We start from the raw sequence: 20,245 nt of genomic DNA on the forward strand, positions 1-20,245 counted from the left end.
GATATATACAGGCTTGCCTATAAGTATCTTGTGTACTCTTAGGAGTTTAAATTCCTTTAACATTGCAACAGACTCAACTCAATGGTTTGGTATGATTCTGCAGAACTCGAAAAATCTAGATGCAAATGTATTCTCAGATATGTGAGAGAGATTTTATTTATTCATTTAATTTTCACTGGTCATGTAGAAAATACAGCCTAAGATTGTTTTCTGCATCATGGTATTCTTCTAAGCATTATGGCTTTCTACTCTTGGTGTCAGTGGGAACTGGCTCATGTAACAAATCTAAAGTATGCAGAAGAAATCTGATGATTTGCGCAGAACTTTCTTTATCTTACATTAAGTGACCAGATTAACTTTAGAAGAAGGATGTCTGGTTTGGGTTGTATTTAACAATTGGTGTCTATAATTATTGTAGGTAACACGCAGTGTGATGACTGCAGTGTTGAGCTTGCCTCCAGGGGATATTTACAACCTTTCAGTAACTGCTTGTACTGAAAGAGGCAGCAATACTTCCCTGCCCCAGCTTGTGAAATTGGGTAAGAAATGTATGCTTGTTTGCAAGTTGTAAATTGGTTCCTTCTCACATTAAACTCCAGAAGTAACTGTGTCAGCAAATTCAGCATCTTCCTCGTTTCAGAGTCAAGTACCCGTGACTGCATTTCTTTTGGAAAACTGCAATTTTTGCCTCACCTTGCTGTGAAGATTGTCTCATTCCCGTGTGTGACCCTACTTCCTAAATTACTATTACTGACAAAGAGCAAGAGTAGCAGAATCTAACTGTAAGTGGAAGTAGGAGTCAGTGCCTTTCTGGGAGAACAAATCTGCTCTGTCTTTATTTTCCTAATGTTTGAGCACATGCAGATTTTGGGAACAGAGACTTGAGATTCACAGCTGAACTTTTCAATACAAATAAGAACATTTCTTGGTTTTGGTAAACCTATTTCTCAGTTTGTTTTCTGCCTCCTGATCAGGGTTCCCTTTTCCTTTCCTCTCTCCCTGGACTTCCCCAACACCAATGTGCATCTTTAAATACAAATCAATTAGATTATTATTATTTTTGTTTTAAACTAAATAGATTAATTAAAATTCATGGCTGTGGACCCAGCGTCTTTCTAAGAGAAAATTGTGTAACCTACTCTAAGAAATTAACAGAAAAGACATTCCATTCCCTCTGAGGAAGACTGGACAGTACACCATTGTACCTGAGAGATTTTACTTCACTTTTGCACATACATAGACTTGTTGAGCCCTAGGTGCCTAAAGCTGTGAAATGTTGAAGCATGCTTTACTGCTTTTACAGGCATTAACTCCATTTTCAAACTGGATTATCTTCTCTACACACATAGTAAACCTTTCTTGAGTGACAATGAAAGGAATGATTTTAAAGGTCTCCATAATTTCTAATTGAATTTGTGGTCTTTGAGTAATCATTGTCTATTTATTTTTTTCCATGGCTCTCTTTTACTCAAATCCCTAAAACAGTGCTGGGGCAAATAGTACAACCACAAGAATCTGAATTCCTTCCACATCTTTTCATCAAAGGGAATATTTGAAAGATGTAAACAAATTCCATGGATTTTCCCTCCCCTGTGCAAGTCCTGTCCACTGTTTTCCCCCATGGCTGTGACTGTGCACAGTTATGTGAGTGTGTCATTCCCAACAGTATATCCTCCCCACTACCATTACCCAGATATTTTTAGGAGGAGTATTTCAAAATATCAGCTAGCTTTACCTTTCAGACAGGTCCATAAGTGTCATTTATTACTAATGTTGCACACCATGAATCCTAGCTGTGTGTTCCTTTATTATTTATTTGTTTATTTATGAACAGGGAAAACAGCAACTAGCAAGTGCAGGCAGGCCCTTATTGAACTGTTATGGTTATTTTGCTCTTGCTATTTCATTAACAACAAGAAGGTGGAAAGAATTTTGATAAATCACTTCCAGCCTTCTGTGTGTGTGATTTTTGCTTTTTTCCCCCTTTATCCTTTTTGCACTTTGAATAGACAATGGCAAGGATATTTTAACAGAGGTTTTCCTTCTCTCTGTTTCTGAGGGAGAGCAATGAGAGTTGTAATTAGCAGTAGTGGGAACTGATTCTAAGTGATAGACGACTCAGCATTTGGCAGTCTCTTAAGCACTCCTGCCAAATGTTCTTCCCTCCACGATGTTTGCTTCATTCTGGCAACTTTCCACCTGCAGAAAAATCAAGCAATTTGCTGGAGGCAGAAGGAGGATTTGCTTGGGATGGTGTCCAAATGTAAAGCTCATGTTTTAATTGAGACCATTTTTACCTGGAGTGGGGGATGGAATGTGTTTCTGAATCCAGAAACAGATATATGGATGTAATTATAGGAGAGGGATACTTTCTTATGTCCTTCTGGAACAACATCTACACTGCAGTCCTCACGATACAGAAGCAGCCACGTGAGTGCCTCAGTCCTCACCCTGCTCTTCTCAACTCTTTTGCTATTGCCAATATAATCTTGGCAGCTTCCAACCCTAGAACACTGATCTGATTGTCTGAGGAGCAGATACTCTCCAAAATATCTATAACCATTTCAGCAAGTCCTGTGACATTTATATTTATTTATTTATTTATTTTTTAAAGAAAATCTCACACATCACACACATCACATCCAGGCTTCTGTGACAGCATCACATGGAATAAGAATAACAAATTATTAGTGAAGGGAAGAGAGAAGAGCAAAATGTTGTTGTACATAGTTTGTCAGGATCCTGGAATTGGGTCATTGTTGGAGACTGACAACTTTCACAGAATCACAGAATCACAGAATTGTCTAGGTTGGAAGAGACCTCAAGATCATCGAGTTCAGCCTCTGACCTAACACTAACAAGTCCTCCACTAAACCATATCCCTAAGCTCTACATCTAAACGTCTTTTAAAGACCTCCAAGGATGGTGACTCCACCACTTCCCTGGGCAGCCCATTCCAATGCCTCACAACCCTTTTGGTAAAGAAGTTCTTCCTAATATCCAACCTAAAATACCCCGGCGCTACTTTAGCCCATTCCCCTTCATCCTGTCACCAGGCACATGGGAGAACAGACCAACCCCCACCTCGCTACAGCCTCCTTTCATGTACTTATAAAGAGCGATAAGGTTGCCCCTGAGCCTCCTTTTCTCCAGTCTGAACAAGCCCAGCTCCCTCAGCCGCTCCTCGTAGGACTTGTTCTCCAGGCCCTTCACCAGCTTCGTTGCCCTTCTCTGCACCCGCTCAAGCACCTCGATGTCCTTCCTGTAGCGAGGGGCCCAAAACTGAACACAGTACTCGAGTTGCGGCCTCACCAGAGCCGAGTACAGGGGGACGATCACCTCCCTAGCCCTGCTAGTCACACTGCTTCTCATGCAAGCCAGGATGCCGTTGGCCTTCTTGGCCACCTGAGCACACTGCTAGCTCATATTCAGCCAACTATCCACCAATACTCCCAGGTCCTTCTCTGCCTGGCAGCTTTCCAACCAACAAAATCTAATCAGTAATCTGCTGATGTTTTTCATCAAACATCAGTAGATTACTAAATCTCATAGCCCTGGAGAAGAGCTTGGAAATGTGAATCCTAAACTTTGTACTCTCTGATGGCAAACCACAGACAGGAACCTGGGATGCCTGCATCTTGAAGATTGACAGTAGTCATTGTGTGAAGGCATTGGGATGAAAATCGGTATCAAAATTTGGTCTTTAAATAATTTTGGAAAATGTATATAGCATCTCAACAGCAAAACCAAACCCGAACAATCAAACACACAAACAATCAAACAAACAGAAAAATGCCTGAGCTGCGGGCTTCTCCGTTCCTCAAGCTTTCCCCTCCCTCTTTCCCGTGCTCTCAGTACCCGGCCACCGTCCCGGCAGGCGGTGCAGTGAGGGGCGACCTCCACTGGAGGTCAGTGTGGCCTCCGCTGCCAGAGCCTCCGCGGTGCTGGGGGGCAGTAGGGGGGCCCTCGGCGAGGGTTTCTATCCCCAGAGCCTTTCCAGGACTTCATGTCTTAAGTAGTTTTTCCTTTATGACATTTTATCTTTTTCCTCCCCGTGCTTTGTTCTTTTTCCTCACATTTCCACCCATTCCTCCCTGCTGCCCATGCTGCAGGATGAGTGTAGTGAAGCCTAAAGCATGACAAAATGAGGCGTTGGATACACAGCAGATGGCTGAGGAAATAATAGCTTCAGTGGGCAGTGTTTGCAGTGCACTCCTGTGCTCTTGTACATTTCATCAGGGAATGTAGTGATAGGAACAAGGGGTAATGCTTTTAAACTAACAGAGGGTAGATTTAGATTAAATATTAGGAAGAAATGCTTCACTTGGAGGGTGGTGAGGCACTGGAACAAGTTGCCCAGAGAAGCTGTGGATGCCCCATCCCCGGAAATATTCAAGGCCAGGCTGGATGGGGCCTTGGCAAACCTGATCAAGTGGGAGGTGTCCCTGTCAGTGGCTGGGGTGGGGTGGAACTTGATGGTCTTTAAGGTGGTCTTTCCAACCCAAACCATTCAATGATTCTATGATTCCCATGCCACCCAGCAGTTTACAATCTTCAGTCTGTTGCCCTGGGGATGGCAATAGCCTTCTTTTCACACAGTTCATCTCCTTGCCACATAGGAAGCCCAATCCCTTGTATATGTTTGTCTATTCCCAGGTCGCACCCCACGACAACAGTCAACAGCAATAAATACCAAAGCAATAAATTAAAGACCTCTGAGATCTGAGCCTGTGCATTCAGTGAGCAGAGAAAACTTATTCTGCAGCTAACTGAAATAAGTGCAGATCCAATGGCCCTTAAGTATTAACTTGGAAATAGGATTAAAAAAAAAAAAAAAAAAAAAAGACTACAAGATGTTTTTAAACTGTCAAATGACTATTTCCTCTCCTACAACTAAGTGAACCTAGACAGAGTTCACCTGTGGGAGGCTGTTTCCTTATCATCTCCTGGTTCAGGCCTTGCAGTATAAAACTTTGTTAGGCCAAGTGTGTTGCTAACAGGTGGACAGCTGTCTTCTCAAAAAGTTTCTGTTAACATTTTCCTATTAATAGAAAATGCTGATTGTTCTCAAGGAAAGACTCGGCTCAAAAGGGAAGTGATTATCCAACTGTCCAAATAGAGAACAGTTTAAATAGAGAAGAAAAACCAAGACATTTCATCATCTTCCCATTTTACATTGGTCACTTATCATCGTGAGAGGCAATGCTTTATGCTGGCAGACTATCTGAAAGAAACGAAAGATAGAAGGGCAGCAGGGATTGCATTTATTTTTGTCTGATGCTGCTTCTTCTTGGTGGTATAGAGACTTAGAGATAAGCTTAATAAAAGGAATTTTTCCCTTAACTAGAACCAGCCCCTCCAAAATCACTTTTTGCTGTCAACAAGACTCAGACCTCCGTGACTCTGCTGTGGGTGGAAGAAGGAGTGGCTGATTTCTTTGAAGTCTACTGCCAGCAGGCTGGATCTGTTCAGGAAACAAAACTCCAGGTATGTGAGCACCTCTTTGCTTTTTGCTCTTCATTTCTGAAAGTGTGACTGGACCTTGACTGGACCAATAAACCTTCAGGTTTATTGTCTGCTGCTTAGCATCTGTCTTGTAAAGCCCAATGAAATTTTATGGTTAGTACACAAGTTTGGTCTTTCAACCAGATGTGGTAAGGTGATTAACAATTAAACTCTTCAGAGCTGAGCTACTAAAGCATTTCAAATGCTAAATTTGTGGGTTCTTTTGCAATATTAAGATTGGCTTCTGTCTTGCTGATGAGATTACTGCTGGTTCAACAAAAGCTATGTGCATACAAGACATTCAGCAGAGTCTCAATCTTTGGTTAGTCATGAGATGAACTCTAATATACTCTGCAAAACATAAGAGGACACAAAATTAAGGGAACATCAATGGGCAGGAAGGGGAAAATGGTCAGATAACTTAATTAGCAATGGGTAAAATACACGTATTTAAATACCATGGGTCTGAGATCTTTTATGCAGTATCTAATTATTTCTGGTTTACTTTTTTCTTGGTATTGAGGCCAGTTAAGTGAAGTTCAGTAGGACCTTAACTGTTATTCAGATTTCCTTTATGTTGCAAGCATTGCAAATGTTGAAAATATTACTGCTTCTTGGGTGTTTTGTCTTCTAGGGTATTTCCTTCTAGGCTCACATTCTCAGCTTTACAAATGAACCTCTTTTTCCTCTGACCATTAAGGTACCTGTGCTCTGAGGTCACATAAACATTGATAAAGTTGTTCTGTGAAAAGGAGGAGCAGTAGTAGTTTTGATTTGTTGCATGCCAATGTTGTGCAACATCTGAGGATTACTTTGTGATTTAGCTGATGGTCTGGTGAATCACTGTGATTACATGCCATGAAACATCATTCTCTCATTTGGGTTCACACGAAATTGGGAAAAAGTGAAAAATACCCACTCAGGCCAGTGATCATTCTGAAAGATCCACACTTTTTAACCCAATAGAAGACCGGTCTGTGAATTATTTAATATTTTATTTATATCAAGAACGGTACTGACTAAAAGAGAAAATATTTAAATGCACTTTAATCTTTTGGATAGTTTGGATTCCACATCTAGATTCCTGCTTTTTAACTGTGAATAAAGAAAGATCAGGAAGTTATTACATACTTAGCAGAGATTCAAAATAATGATGTGATTGGGCAAGGGAGGTACCACAGGACTTGCAGCTTTAGTGCTGAGCAGTTATGTTTTAAGAGCATGAGGAAAAGACTGCTCCATTTGGCAGGAACTTCAGTGGGTTTCTTATTTGTTGACGTGAACATCTGGTAGTGAAGGGGAAATGCACAGAGATTACCAGCTCACTTCTCATTAGATTCATCACTCTTTTTTCTGCCTCAATGTAAAAGGGGGAAGGGCTCCTTTTAGAACCTTAAAAAAATTATGTTTTCTCATTAGACTGGTGAAAAATCTTTAGTTACGATTTTCCATGCTAATTACATGAATATTTTTGTACCTTTCTTCTATATTTAAATCAGCAAAATGAAAAGCATCAGCTTTTCACATTTGAACATCTTTTGGTTGATTAATTTAAATTTTTCTAGAGGGGAAAATAGAAAGAAAAAGTCATATCAAGTCCAATTGCCAAACTATGTTCACTCCCTTCAGCTCAGGGAATAAAGCTCTCCTCTCTTACACTCATGTACATATCATCTGTGTAATATAACTCAGAATTGCACTGCAACAGGAACCCTTGCTAGTCTAGAAGGAGCCCATGGCTGACAACAAGACACTGAAAAAATCCAGTGCTCAGGGCTTGCTGCAGGATCTTGCACTCTGCATCTGGAGTGAGTTCATTTGTGAAAATTCTCCTTGTTGCCTTTCTAAACCACTGGCTCAGCATCCCTGTTGTTGCATCTGCAACCCCCCTCCGGCCCTTCTGGAGAGTAAAGAAAAGCTTTTGAGGACCATAAGGACATGTATCTTTAAACTGATGCATGTGTGGTATTTGTTTTGTTTTGCCAGATCAGTATTTATAAAACCAGGGATGTGTTAATTAAAACATTATATAAAGATATTATGTAAAGAATTTCTTCTGGCTCAAAAAACAAGCGTGGAATATCTGATCATGGTTATTACCCAAAGACTTTTCTCTAATTTTTTTTTTCTTTTTTTGCTTCGGCCATTCAGAAGGCTCACAGCTCTTCACACCCAGAGGAATAGCCTCTGACACGGATGCGGTCTGTTTATTCAAGGGTGTAGAGATTGTGACTACCTTAGCTGCATTTTGAATAAAAATAACTATGTTCCTCCTAATGTATTTTGGTAACCAGAGCTCATGAGCTTCCTGCTGACCCTAGGACAACTTCTGCTGACCTCTGGGGATGTCCTGGGGGATGCAGCACCTGACCCCACCACATGTGTAACTGACAGCCGCCTACGAGGCACCCTTCTGCCCGCCCCAAGGGGCTCTGGGACTCCCTGGGGTGCTCTGGGGTGTTTTCACCCATGTTTTCACCCCTGCTATTTGTGTGCTGTTTTTACCCCTGTTTCTCTCCCCTCTTCTGTCAGATTACCTGCCTATTTTCAAGGTCAGGCCCCAATTACCTTGTCTAGGTTTTGAATCTCTGCCTTTTTCACCAAACCTAACTTTACCAGGTCAAATAAGTGGGTGGAGAGGGGAGCAGTGATTGTGCTCTTGCATTCACGAGAGAGACAAACTACAGTGTATTTTTCCCCATGTCTGTAGGAACCTGTCACTGTCTCTTCACACGTAGTGACTATTTCCAGCCTTACCCCTGCCACCTCTTACAACTGCAGTGTGACCACCTTCAGCCACAATAGCCCCAGTGTCCCCACTTTCATTGCGGTTTCTACCATGGGTAAGCAGCACTTTTTTGCTTTCTTCTTCTTCCTTCAGTGGCAACATCTGTTTCTCCTTGCTTCTCTGTAAAGCTGCTCTCAGTAATGCTGGCAACACTGATTGTGTCATGGAAGGGCTGCCAGATGTGGATGGGGAAGCAACTTCAAAAAGTTTTTATTAAAAAAAAACGATTGGGGTTTGACTTGCAAAGTTACAAACTAGTGGCTCAGTTCTCTACTGGATTTTAGAAGTTAAGGACCTGGTTTGTGGTTTCGAGGCTGAACATCAAGATACTGCCTGATGACATTTATGGAGAAAAATGTCTCCTCAGCCAAGCCCAAATGAAACAAGGAAAATCATATTGATGAGCTGCTAGGGAGAAAAATCACTTTTTGCTTTCATTGAGGAATTGGAGACAGGGTGAGAGAGAAGGAGAAGGGAGAATAGGTTATCCTGAGCAGTCAAACCCTGAAGAGATAGCTCCTGATGCAGGCTGCCTGGGCATGTAATGAGGTCTAGCTCTGCAGAGAAAGAAAATCAGTGTTAAACTGCCCTGAGCACTGGACTTTTCTTTAGTCTCCCATTCAGAATGATCAGTGTCATCTCTGCTTAGTTAGGGAGTCACATAGCTTTAGTCACTGGGTTCTATACATCATACACTACTCCATCTCCATGATTTGTAGTCTAAAAAATGCTTCTTTAGGCAACTGTTGATGTAAAGTTATTCTGAGCAAGTAAAGCAGGCAGGTTTTTTTCTTATTCTGCTCACTACGAGCAGAATAGGGTATCTGGTCTCATGCTAGTAAAACTGTATTGAACAAAAATAAATCAAGGTTTTGTTATTGAGAGCTGATTCAAGATCATAATTAAAACAGAATATAGTGTTAAAAATTATTTGCCAATGTCATTCAATTAATTTCAACACAGTATATTAATGAAGCCTTGGCCTTTGGATCTGAGAAGATATTATTACCGAAGAACATCTTCAGAACTGAAACGTGCTTTGGAGACATAGATGATGAAGAATATATGTATTTTATATTTCCTTCTGCCTTTTATCTTGTGTTAAAATGACAGATAAAAGTTATATATAGATATATAGATATGTATCAGGACATGTCAAAGTTTAACAAAATGCCACAGTGAAGTCATTTCCTCACAGAAATTTAGTAAGATCAATAACTATTCAAAACTTCCTTTTATCTATACTGGTAGATTTTTCTCTTTGGAAAACTCCAGGCTGAACAGTACATAAAAATAACTATCAACATACAGGGGTGGAGGTGGGGAACTGTTAGCTCTTCTGACCTGAATAACCAAGAGCTCTTGTTTGTATGTACAGTCACCGAGATGAATCCCAACATAGTGGTAATCTCTGTATTAGCCATCCTAAGTATCCTTCTGATTGGACTGCTGCTGGTGACTCTTGTTGTACTCAGGAGAAAACATCTACAAATGGCCAGGTAAGACCAGACTGATGTTAATTCCAAAACATTCAGACAATAACGAACACATCATGATACTAGTTGCAGCTTGTGTGCATGGGTGATGTTCGAGATGCTTGTGAGTAGGATACCTTCAAAAAAGCAGTCTCTCTACTCTTTAAGAGCATAGAGTATCAAGTCTTTTCTTTCAATTTTCATTTTGGACCTTAGCTATGAGCATCAACCTTTGTCTCATTATGAGCTTTGCTGGACTGGGTAAATGAGAAGTGCAGTCACCTGTTACAAAAGGTTTGTGTCAAAAACCTGAAGGGTGATTAGGGTCTGAGGCAACTAGGCATGGGCAGGACATGAAGATGCTTTGCAAATCTTTCATATGGCTTGGAACAGATTTTCTGTGTCAACAGATGAGATGGTTAGTTAATCAGGCCCAGGATGCTTACATGGCACCAGTATTTCAGGTGCCATGTAAGGCCTAAGCCCTGTCAACCAGGGAGAACTGTGGAGGATTCTCCAAACTCTCTGTATGTGTTTCACCTCCCGGGTCTGGGAGGGTCCTGGAGTCTTCATTCTTTTTTTTTTTTATCTGTGTAGTAGAGTTTATATTAATTTACTCTTCTGTGTAGAGAAAGAAAATGATTTCATGTAAAAAGCTTTTGTAAATAATCTTGGACTTGGCTACCTTGCAGACTACCTTTTGTGTGTTGTATCTTGGCTATATATTCCATGCTAGAGATGACCACATAACAAAGATTTTTCAGGCCATATCTTTCAGTGGACAGTATGTGTTTTGTTTCTTTTACATGTGACTTGCTCTGGGAAAATCCTGGCTAAATTAATTTTCTTTCCTATTGAATTACTGCACAGGCAGCCCAAAAAGTTTTTCCCTTCTTTGTCACTGCTTCTAGTCAAAGAAGATAAAAAACCCAGGAGGAAATTAAAAGTAAATCCAATGAGAGTCTGCAAGCAACTGTTGGTTTAAATCAAGGAAACAAAAATAGTCAAGTCATTTTATCATTTGTAGCAGAAAATAATTAATTTGTGATAAATTTACTGGGATATTACTCAGGAAATTCAGTACTTTTCACATTTATTATGTGAATTCAAAGTTACCATGTCTCTGTCAAATGTAGACAATTATGCATCTTCTCTTTATAGAAGGTGGGACTATAAATATTTAGTGTAGAAAAGTAAATCCTTAGTCTGTGTCCTGAAGCCAGCAAGTAGTGGTAGTGCCAGGCTATAGAAAGCCCAAATCTGAACAGAAGATGTGGTTTATTTCAGTTCTTTATTACCAATCTTTTCCTTTTTTTCAGCCTTTTTGAAGATTATTAAAGACCCTGGTCTTGGGTGGTATTGAACATTTACTGGTTTTGGAGGACTATATTGAGGGATTTCAGTTGTGTTTATAATACATAATCTCAGACCTAGTCACAAATGTGAGTGCTCAGCACTTCCCAGAAACTTCTGGAATTCTCTGTTAAATCAAAATCATTGCAAGCATTGAAAATCCAAAAATGGTAACTTTATACCCAACTGTCTTCCTGAAACAGGGAGTGTGGGGCTGGAACCTTTGTCAACTTTGCATCTTTAGAGAGAGATGGAAAGCTTCCATATAATTGGTGAGTGTTTTAAAGCAAAGCTTTTAATTATATTTTTCCCTACCTCTGCTTTTTGGCAAATATGATATTTAAATCTTAAAATCTTATTTGTATGTGATCACTGTCCCTGTTTAAGATAAAACCACTATTACTGTTACTTTATTACTTTATTTCTTGAATGATGACTAAAGACTGTATACTGTCACCTGGTATTTTTAGTAGGGAATGATGTACATGTATACATGTCAACCGAGTTGCATACGTGATTTTGGAGCATATATATATTTTTATTTTTTACTTTTACTGACACATTTTTATTGACACATAATTCCTAAAATAACAGAAGTGTAGAAACTTGATCTATAAGTCCATCAGCACTTCCATAGGAATATATTTACACCAAGAAATAAGCTTTCCTGTAGATGATCAATTAGCAGGTGTCTTCATGCAATACCACTAGTTAATTTTTCCTTGGATTGCAAGACAAAGGCAAACCAACTCAAATATTTACTGTAAATTTTTGTTCAGTACAGTTGAAATGACTGGGAGAAAAACTTACTCTTCCTAGTCTAGAAAATCACCTTAAAGAGCTGCAGGCACTGACTATGGACTCCAAACCATCACTGACACTATCAGCTGAAGAGAAGTATTTGAATGTAGTCTTAGAATTAGCTTTTACAGAAGCAAAAAGTATCTAAAATCTACCTCACTGCTACCAGCATGGTTATTCACAACCCTATTTTGATTATCAAATGAGTTTTTACTGTTTTGTTATTAGCAATCTCTTCAAAAAGATCCATGACTTCCAAGGCAAGTCCAAACACAGATATTTAAAAATATGCTGTCAGCCTCCTGAAGCCTCATTCCAGTATGTAGGAAGAAGAAAATATGAGCCTTGTGTTTACACACATGGTCAGCTTTGTTGATAGCTAAGTTGGAAAGAGGAGTTAGTGTGCTGGAAATTGGTTCCATGATCTCATGGGACACAGCCTGCCAGCAAGGACAGGATTAAATGGATTGACACAACACCACAAGTCTTTTGCTAATAAACGTGTAAACTGAACTAACAAGCCCAACAAATCCTGTCAATACCTCTCTGTGCTGCTAATTAACTGGTTATTAAACAAGCTTTTCACTTGCTTGGTTTAGCTTTAATAGCAGCCAGCTGTATGCAGCAGAAACTAATCTCTCTTTCAGCTTCTCATTCTTGGACTATATTAATGGCAACAAAGGCAGAAGATCAAACACTCATGTTAATTAAATATCCAAGCCTGAATCAAATGATTAAAGTAGCAACAAATATTATTAAAACCATAAAAAGCTTTTTTATGGGAAGAGGAATTAATAGGTATGGATGTGTAAGTGAAGTTTCTCGTTGCTTGATTTAGTATATGTGCATGTGTGTGTGTATATATGTATATATGCATAAATTATGTTATAAAAATATAAATTTTGGAAATTATTCTGCTTAATACCTCCACAAATGTTTGGTATTTGAAGTCAGTATGCCCTAAACTTACATTCCTGACTTCTCTGAGAGTTAGTGAAGATACCTTGTTCCGTGTGCCTCTGTTGTCTAATCTCAACTCCAGATTCACTGTCCATCCAGGCAGCCAAATGGGAACCATGGCCCCAAAGACAGGTACAAGGATTAAGAAACCAATTTTGCTTGGTGTCATTCTGGGGTCCTAATAAGGGTGCTATGGGTATATCACTGATTCCTAAGGAAATTTCAGCTCAGCAGAGTTTTCAGGACTTTGCTAATCTCTGCATCTCTCTCTTTTAATTAAATAAAATTCAAAATTCAGTACATCTGAGCAGTGGGTGAAAGACTGCATAATTCCAGAAAAACAAAGTTTTATTTATTGGGCAATTATGTGTTTTTCATACATTGAACAAAATCAATTATTTTTTGATGCTGGCAGTTCCTAAATCTACATTGTGAATGATATAAGCAGGTCTGCAAGCATACTAGCTTGTGATTTGGTAAAGTGTAGAAACTGCTCGTGATGATTTGACAATGAAAGAAGATACAAACTTAATTAATTCCCTCTGCCTCTGCAGACAAAAGGAAGTAAACACTCTGGAAAACTTCATTTGGGGTATCCCAAAGAAAAGATGACTATTTTGGCAACATCATCCCTTCTTTCTCCTAAGACTAATGAAAACCTCTCTGTGGTGCTAAAGATCTGCTTACAAAAGGCCAAAATTTATCCTCAGTCTAGTCCCCTGGAAATCCTGATGGCAGATAGGCCCTAAAGCCCTGATCCTATAACTGCTTTGGTAGATAATTATCTAGAAAGCTGAATTGCTCTGCTGTCTTCACTGGTGTTGTTCTCAAAGCACAGAGAAGTAATCCACATCCTTGGTAACATGACTGGTTTTGTTGGTCATTTTTATGGGGAGAGTGGCTCTCCTGCAGAGGAGCTGGCAGAGGAGGAGCTCCCTTTCCAAGTTTTATGTAGGGCTCTTGCTTCTGGCCAACTGCAGTCCCTACCTATGTCTGGGGAAGTTACCTAGCATAAACTGCACTGCCCATTTTCTCCTTAGAAATAAAACCTAATGAAATGTATCTTGGAGTTTTCACTGTGGCAGTTTTCTATCCCTGGCTGGAAGATTGATATTAGAGGTTACTACAGTTGATATGACTTGCTTTTCAGGGAAAACAGAGTATATACCTACATCATAATAGCCAGGAGTATTGTAAAAAAAAAAAAAAAAAAAAAAAAGGAAAGAAAAGAAAAAAAAAAAAAGGAAATTTCACTTTGTGGTTCTCTAGAACAGTTGTGGAAGGATGGTATTACCTTTGGGACAGCAGACTTTCTGATGAGAAAAAAAAAGGGGGGGAGTGTATTTGGCCAGAAGTCTTATTACTGTGGCAATTTTTATTGAAGTTTAATACATTTTTCACATCTGCAAGATGCTTAAATCCCCCTCAACCACTAGGAAGAACGGGCCTTATTGTGTTCCCTGAGTTAATTTGGTAAAGAGGTTGCAAATACAGAAGTTTGGTACTACTTTGTACTCAAATTTCCTTTAGCCATAATGAAACCTGCTGAGGGTAGTTATTCATAGGAACCATGGCTAGAGGAAGTTCAGGTGGTATTTTGGTGGAAACCTAGAAGAGAATGTAAAGTACAGATAGGACTCTGCAAAATGTTGTGTGGATGTTTTCAGAAATCTGACTCAATGGAGAGTATTAGGAGATACTGGAATGATCTGTATTTAACTCTGATACAGGCATTCCTACTGGTATCCAAGAAATCAATTGCAGGAACAAATGTAGTAGATCATCATAGTCATATGTGGTAAAAACAAACTACATCTGTCCTGCAATAGCTCAAAACATCAAAAAAATAGATTTAGCACCACTTAAGTGTGGTGCTAAACCTGTGGATAAAACTCACAATCACTTTACTCTCTGAAAATCTGCCAGTTTATCATATTAATGCTGAATTAGAATAACAGACCTGAATCAAAACCACAAAACACATTTATTCTGATCATATAGAATTTTATTGAGGAGTAAAAATTCTGTGGATGCCAATAATATTTTTATGAAGTAAGTAAGAAGAAGCCTTTATGGATTTAGCAGATTTTTAAAATAGAATTTGCTGATCTCCTGACTTCTGTTTGTCTTACTAACTCCTCACTTTTTCATCTTTATGTATGTTATTTATTAATGCTCACAGGCGTAGAAGTGTATTTGCTTTCCTAACTCTGCTACCCTCATGCCTTTGGACTGATTATCTTTTGGCATTTTATATTAATCCTTGGTAAGTGATTTACTTGTTTTTCCATATGCAATATGTAACCGATGTTAATTTCTATTACATGAAAGATGTGTGATTCTTTTATTTTCAAACGGTCAAAGCTCTTGAAGTAATGATTTTCTTGTACTATAACATGGATTGGAGAGGATGTGGGTATCAAAGTATTTGCTACCCTGCTTTATATATTTCATATCAGTTTATGCTCCAACCCATTTTGATATTAAAAAGCTAATTTCATGGTGATAATCATACTCATTTCATTGCTGTCTCTTTGCAGTTTTTGCCATTTCATTATAAATCCTGGCATCTTCTGGGCAAGTTATTCATCTGTTCATTGCCTGGCATTGCCTTCTGCTGCTGCTGCTTTTCACATAATAAAATTTCTTGATATTCGCCCATTTCTCTGTTGTGTGATGTCAAATGCCTTTGTTTTTAAAGGTGTAGTTTTGCTCTACTGACTTCAGTAAAAGTTTTGCTTTTGGAGACAACAATTCACTGAGGGTCCATAAAAACTAGCATTCCCCAAGTATAAAAATCTTGTCATTGTGTGCATGTCTGTGTGTGTGTATTTAATAGTTTTGTCTATAAATAGTTTATAAAACCTTAGTAAAGTATTGATATATATATATTTAATATTTATCCACCAAAATCTGAGGGTCTATTTAAAAACAGAACTGTTTTATGAACTATTTACTTTATATATATATACATACATATATGTATATATAAATGGGCTATGATCCAAAAATACTATTTTCTTTACATAATATAAACTTATGTTCCTGATGGTCTGGAGTCCAAGGGATAGTGATGTACAAAAATGTGTTTGGTATCAAAATTAAGATTTACTTTTGACCAAATATTTTCACTTATGTTACCACAGAGCAACAGTGCCCTGGTTAGGTAGTCATAGAAATTTTCAGCATAGAGATTTCTGAGACTGGTGTTCTTTGGGTCATGTTGACTCTGTAGAAGATACAAAGAGCTATCTTTTTCTTTCATCCCTTTGCCTCTTTTTGTTTAGTATGCATTATTAATATTAATATCATTAATATCAATATGCATTAACTCACCTCTCCAGATGTGTGTCGTTCTTCAGAGGTTTCCACTACAATGAAAAGCTACCTAGTTTAGTTTAGATGACCAACTTTCAAGGAGTTGAAGTTGAAAAGAGATAAGATGAAATGCTCTCTTTGTATTTTAATCTGTAGCGTAAATGAAAGAAAAGATGAAACACTAGCTAACATTTCAAAAGTGTTTGTTTTGCACACACATTGGTTTAAAACATTTATGAACATTCATTAAACAAATACAGCACTAAAAAGGCCTTTTGAGGAGTCTCAAAGAACAAGAAATTGTTGATGAGAAATGGATGTCAATCATTTATTTTAGTTTTGAAGTGTTCCTTGGAGAAGAATTCTTAAAACAGTCCTGTCATAAACAGCACTCTGATTTTTTTTTCATTCTGAAATGAATTCCAATCTACCCAACATTAAAGATTTATCATGGTCATAGGGGATAGGAAAGAAATGCATTGAGTAATTTAAGTAAATTAATTTTAAGATTTCTTTGGGAAACAAATCTTCGAAGATGTAGAATAAATACTAATAATGTATTTATATAGTACATATAAAGAGGTGACAAATAGATGACAGTATCTGTATAGTTAACATTATGGGCTGAAGAGGTATATAACAATGCTTTGCAACGTAAAGTAATACTTTACACTCCACATTAGTGTAAAATTGGTATTACCATAGCTCTTGTTAACTCTGTAGGTGAAGCTTCACATCTAAATGCAAGTGTACATTGAAAAGATAAAAAAAAATAAATAAATACTATAGCTGTGGCTGCTCCAGAAGCTGAGCATTCTGTAAAATTTAATTTTGGAAAATAATTTTTTATTTTAATTATAAATTTGGTAGGGAAAAAAAAAAAAAAAAAAAAAAGAAAAGAAAAGAAAAGAAAAGAAAAGAAAAAAAAATAAAATAAAAGAAAAGAAAATAAAACAAAAGAAAAGAAAAGAAAACAAAATAAAAGAAAAAAAAAAATGCTCCACTTCTTAATATTTCTTTTTGTATCTTCATTTTTTTGTAATGAAAAGTCTTCAGTTTTAATTTATCAATTGAAGCTATGACACATGTATCTATGACACGTGTATCTAGAAATAATTTTACTATTATCATGAAATTAAAAATTGTATCATTATAATGTGATTAATGAACATTATTTGACACTCAGGGAAAAAAAAAATGACACCACTAGAATTCATTATGAGTAAGTGAAAATCTACTCAAGCTCTGTGTTTGGTTTAACAGAGAGGATCAGTGTTTTCAAAACTTAATCCAAATTATTTGAGGTTTCTCACTTAGTGCATTTACTCTGATTAATTGGGTAATGAATTGTGGAACCAACAAAATGAACACACATACACACACCCTCCAAAAATCCACATGGTGGTGGTTAGTGTAGTGTAGTTCTTAAGTCAATTTCTTATGGGTTGTAATGCTTTAACTCACTCATAAGCTTGCTTTCACCTGTCCCTAGTGAATTATATCTCTTATAAATCATGTGAAGACAAGTGTTTTACATGACTAGCATAATTATCTCTAGCTGTTAAAGTCAATTAAAATTATCTAAAGTTTAAGCTTTAGTCCCGCTGAAGTAATTAGGATATTTGCCATTGTCTTCATTGATCATCCTAAGCAGGTTATGCAATGAGTGACAAATAGCATCAAAGCCCTTTCCTTTCTCCTTCACTGTTAACTGAATTTGCAAGTGGTCTTCTCTTCCCTTTGACACTTCTTGTCACTGGTTTCTCTCTAGCATTGGCACCCATTTTCCCAGACCAATAGAACCAGAGTGGAGCAGTATGGGTTCTCCGTTCTACATTGGTTCTCCATTCCCTGCAACAGCAGAGACCCTGCAAGGCTCGGCTGGGCTCAGAACTCAGCCCTGGCCCACATGAAGCCAGCATTGCAGTTGGGTCAGGATTGGCAGAGGACCCGTTGCTTGTTGGAACAGATTTTCACAAGGTGGTAGTTCACAGAGCCACTGAATGGAAAACAAATCCCACTGGAATCAATGCAAATTTTGCAATCAGCTTTAAAATGGCCAAGATATTATCAGCAAGCTTATCCTGACTATTATGGTGGCCAGTAAACATGCATTCTTGAATCAGTACTAATTATAAAGAACATATAGTAGTTTAATGAATGAAAAACACATTTATTTATTTATTTATTTATTTTACAGGAGTAAAAATGGATTAAAGAAGAGGAAGCTGACCAAGTATGTAACATCTTTGATATTTAATGAATTTTAAAATAAAATTTAAAAAATCTCCTTAAACTAAACATCTATTATGTGGTATATGGTATAATGATATTGCAATTACATATATAGAAAGCTTCTTGGTAAACATGCCATGAAAGATGTCTGAAAGCAGAAAACAAATAGTAATTGGACAAAAGCAATTCTGCTCAACAGATAAATTGTGGTAAAATAGCTCCTCACTGATAGAAAATTAGTCATCAGGGAAATGATCAATTATCCAACTTAGTGATTCCAATGGAGCTTATCCTTAGTTAAAAATGACAAATGATGAAAAACTGGAATCCTTTTTTTTTTTTTTGTGGAGTTATTTCCCTCTTGACATGAGGCTCTCATTACGTTTGTTGCTAGAACACAGAAATCATTAATGCTAACTGGTAAACAGGAGTAATTAAGTGGTGATAAGACAGGTTCCTCTGGGCATATTGCCTCAAAGTAAATGAAAAGATTACTGTGTACATGCTTCAGTAGCTTGTAAATTAAAGCATGATAATTAGGTGAAGGAAGCTGTTTACCTGTGTTTCCTTATTCAGAGTGTTACGCTAATTGTTTCTCCTTTATGTTCAGAGACTCTGCCTGTTCTAAGGAAAAACCCTCACCTGGTGCAAAAATGTGTAGAATGATGAGTGTCACTAAATCAAAACTAATTTATACTCTGCATAGTTTTATATGCCACTTGTTTCAGCCACACTTGTTTCAGTCTGGGAGGATAATTTGTATTATATACAAGTATGTAAATTTGTATGTAAATTTGTATAGTTCTCAAAGCCAGCAGAGAATGTTGTCACTGCAGTGACATCCAAAATGATGTTTTAACATTTTTTTCCAGGACCTTGTCAAAAAACAAAACCTCTATGTGAAATCCATTTTTCTGTGTGAGCAAAGTTCAGATGAGTTTTAAAATTGTCATTTTGCCAGATGTTTTCCTTGTGTGAAAACAACCTTCTGCATGTCACAAAGGCAACTTAAGTGAAGAGGTGGCTGCCCTGGTGCCAGAAGCATGCTCTTAGGATGGCATGCAGAGTGCTTTGCACCGGGGTGCTGGATCTCCCCACTTACCTTGGTGTCACCTGCACCCTGGGGACATATCTACATTAAATGTAGTTCAAGGAGCAGGGATTTGTAGAAAAGGTGCATGGGCCATTCCCCCCACCTCAGGCCTGTGGTTTACCTCATTTAGGACAACTCCAACCCCCAACCCTTGTCAAACCCATCAGTGCCAGCAGCACTTATATAGTATTCTGAGGGAAAATAAAAATGAAACCTAGTACTTTTTTTTTTTTCTTTTTCTTAATTTGTATGTTTTTTCTTTTTTAAAGCCCTGTCCAATTGGATGATTTTGATGGCTACATCAAGGATATGGCCAAAGATTCTGATTATAAATTTTCTCTGCAATTTGAGGTAAATCTATGGGGACTCTGTCATCTCCTAGCTGCCATGACCAGATCAGCTTTTTCCAGATGTTAGGTTTGTGTGGTGTCTTCCTGTGCAACGACTGTGCAGTGTGCACTGTTTCTAGGTGGGTCAGTTTCACTTCAAGTTCTGCAGAATTTGAAAGCAGGCCTTGGTACCATTAAAGAACATATTTAGTAAGCAGATTGGAGTGTGTCATCATGTGTAATTCGAGACAATTGTCAGATCAACACACTTCCTTTAAGTATAGGACATGCCAATGGCCTAAATTGAATTAAAGGTTTTTACAGTGTCTTTAATTTGAGGGGCAGCAGTGGAACGAGGAAGTAACATCAAAACTCTCTTGAAGATCAA

The 20,245-nt window shown here is 38.0% G+C and overlaps 1 protein-coding gene across 1 annotated transcript in view; it reads left to right on the forward strand.

Annotated features, from left to right (window-relative positions):
* Positions 1–20,245, forward strand: part of PTPRO (protein tyrosine phosphatase receptor type O) — a gene marked incomplete at its 5' end in the record, with an annotated part of 88,563 nt that overhangs the window by 53,407 nt on the left and 14,911 nt on the right. Inside the window, 8 exons of the mRNA XM_032184864.1 lie at positions 419–539; positions 5,348–5,487; positions 8,216–8,348; positions 9,672–9,792; positions 11,325–11,393; positions 15,065–15,148; positions 18,401–18,436; positions 19,798–19,879. Coding sequence (XP_032040755.1) covers positions 419–539; positions 5,348–5,487; positions 8,216–8,348; positions 9,672–9,792; positions 11,325–11,393; positions 15,065–15,148; positions 18,401–18,436; positions 19,798–19,879 — 786 coding nt within the window. The remainder of the gene's footprint in view (positions 1–418; positions 540–5,347; positions 5,488–8,215; positions 8,349–9,671; positions 9,793–11,324; positions 11,394–15,064; positions 15,149–18,400; positions 18,437–19,797; positions 19,880–20,245) is intronic.

Source organism: Aythya fuligula, chromosome 1, assembly GCF_009819795.1.
Source record: "Aythya fuligula isolate bAytFul2 chromosome 1, bAytFul2.pri, whole genome shotgun sequence".
In the NCBI taxonomy this organism is placed as follows: domain Eukaryota; kingdom Metazoa; phylum Chordata; class Aves; order Anseriformes; family Anatidae; genus Aythya; species Aythya fuligula.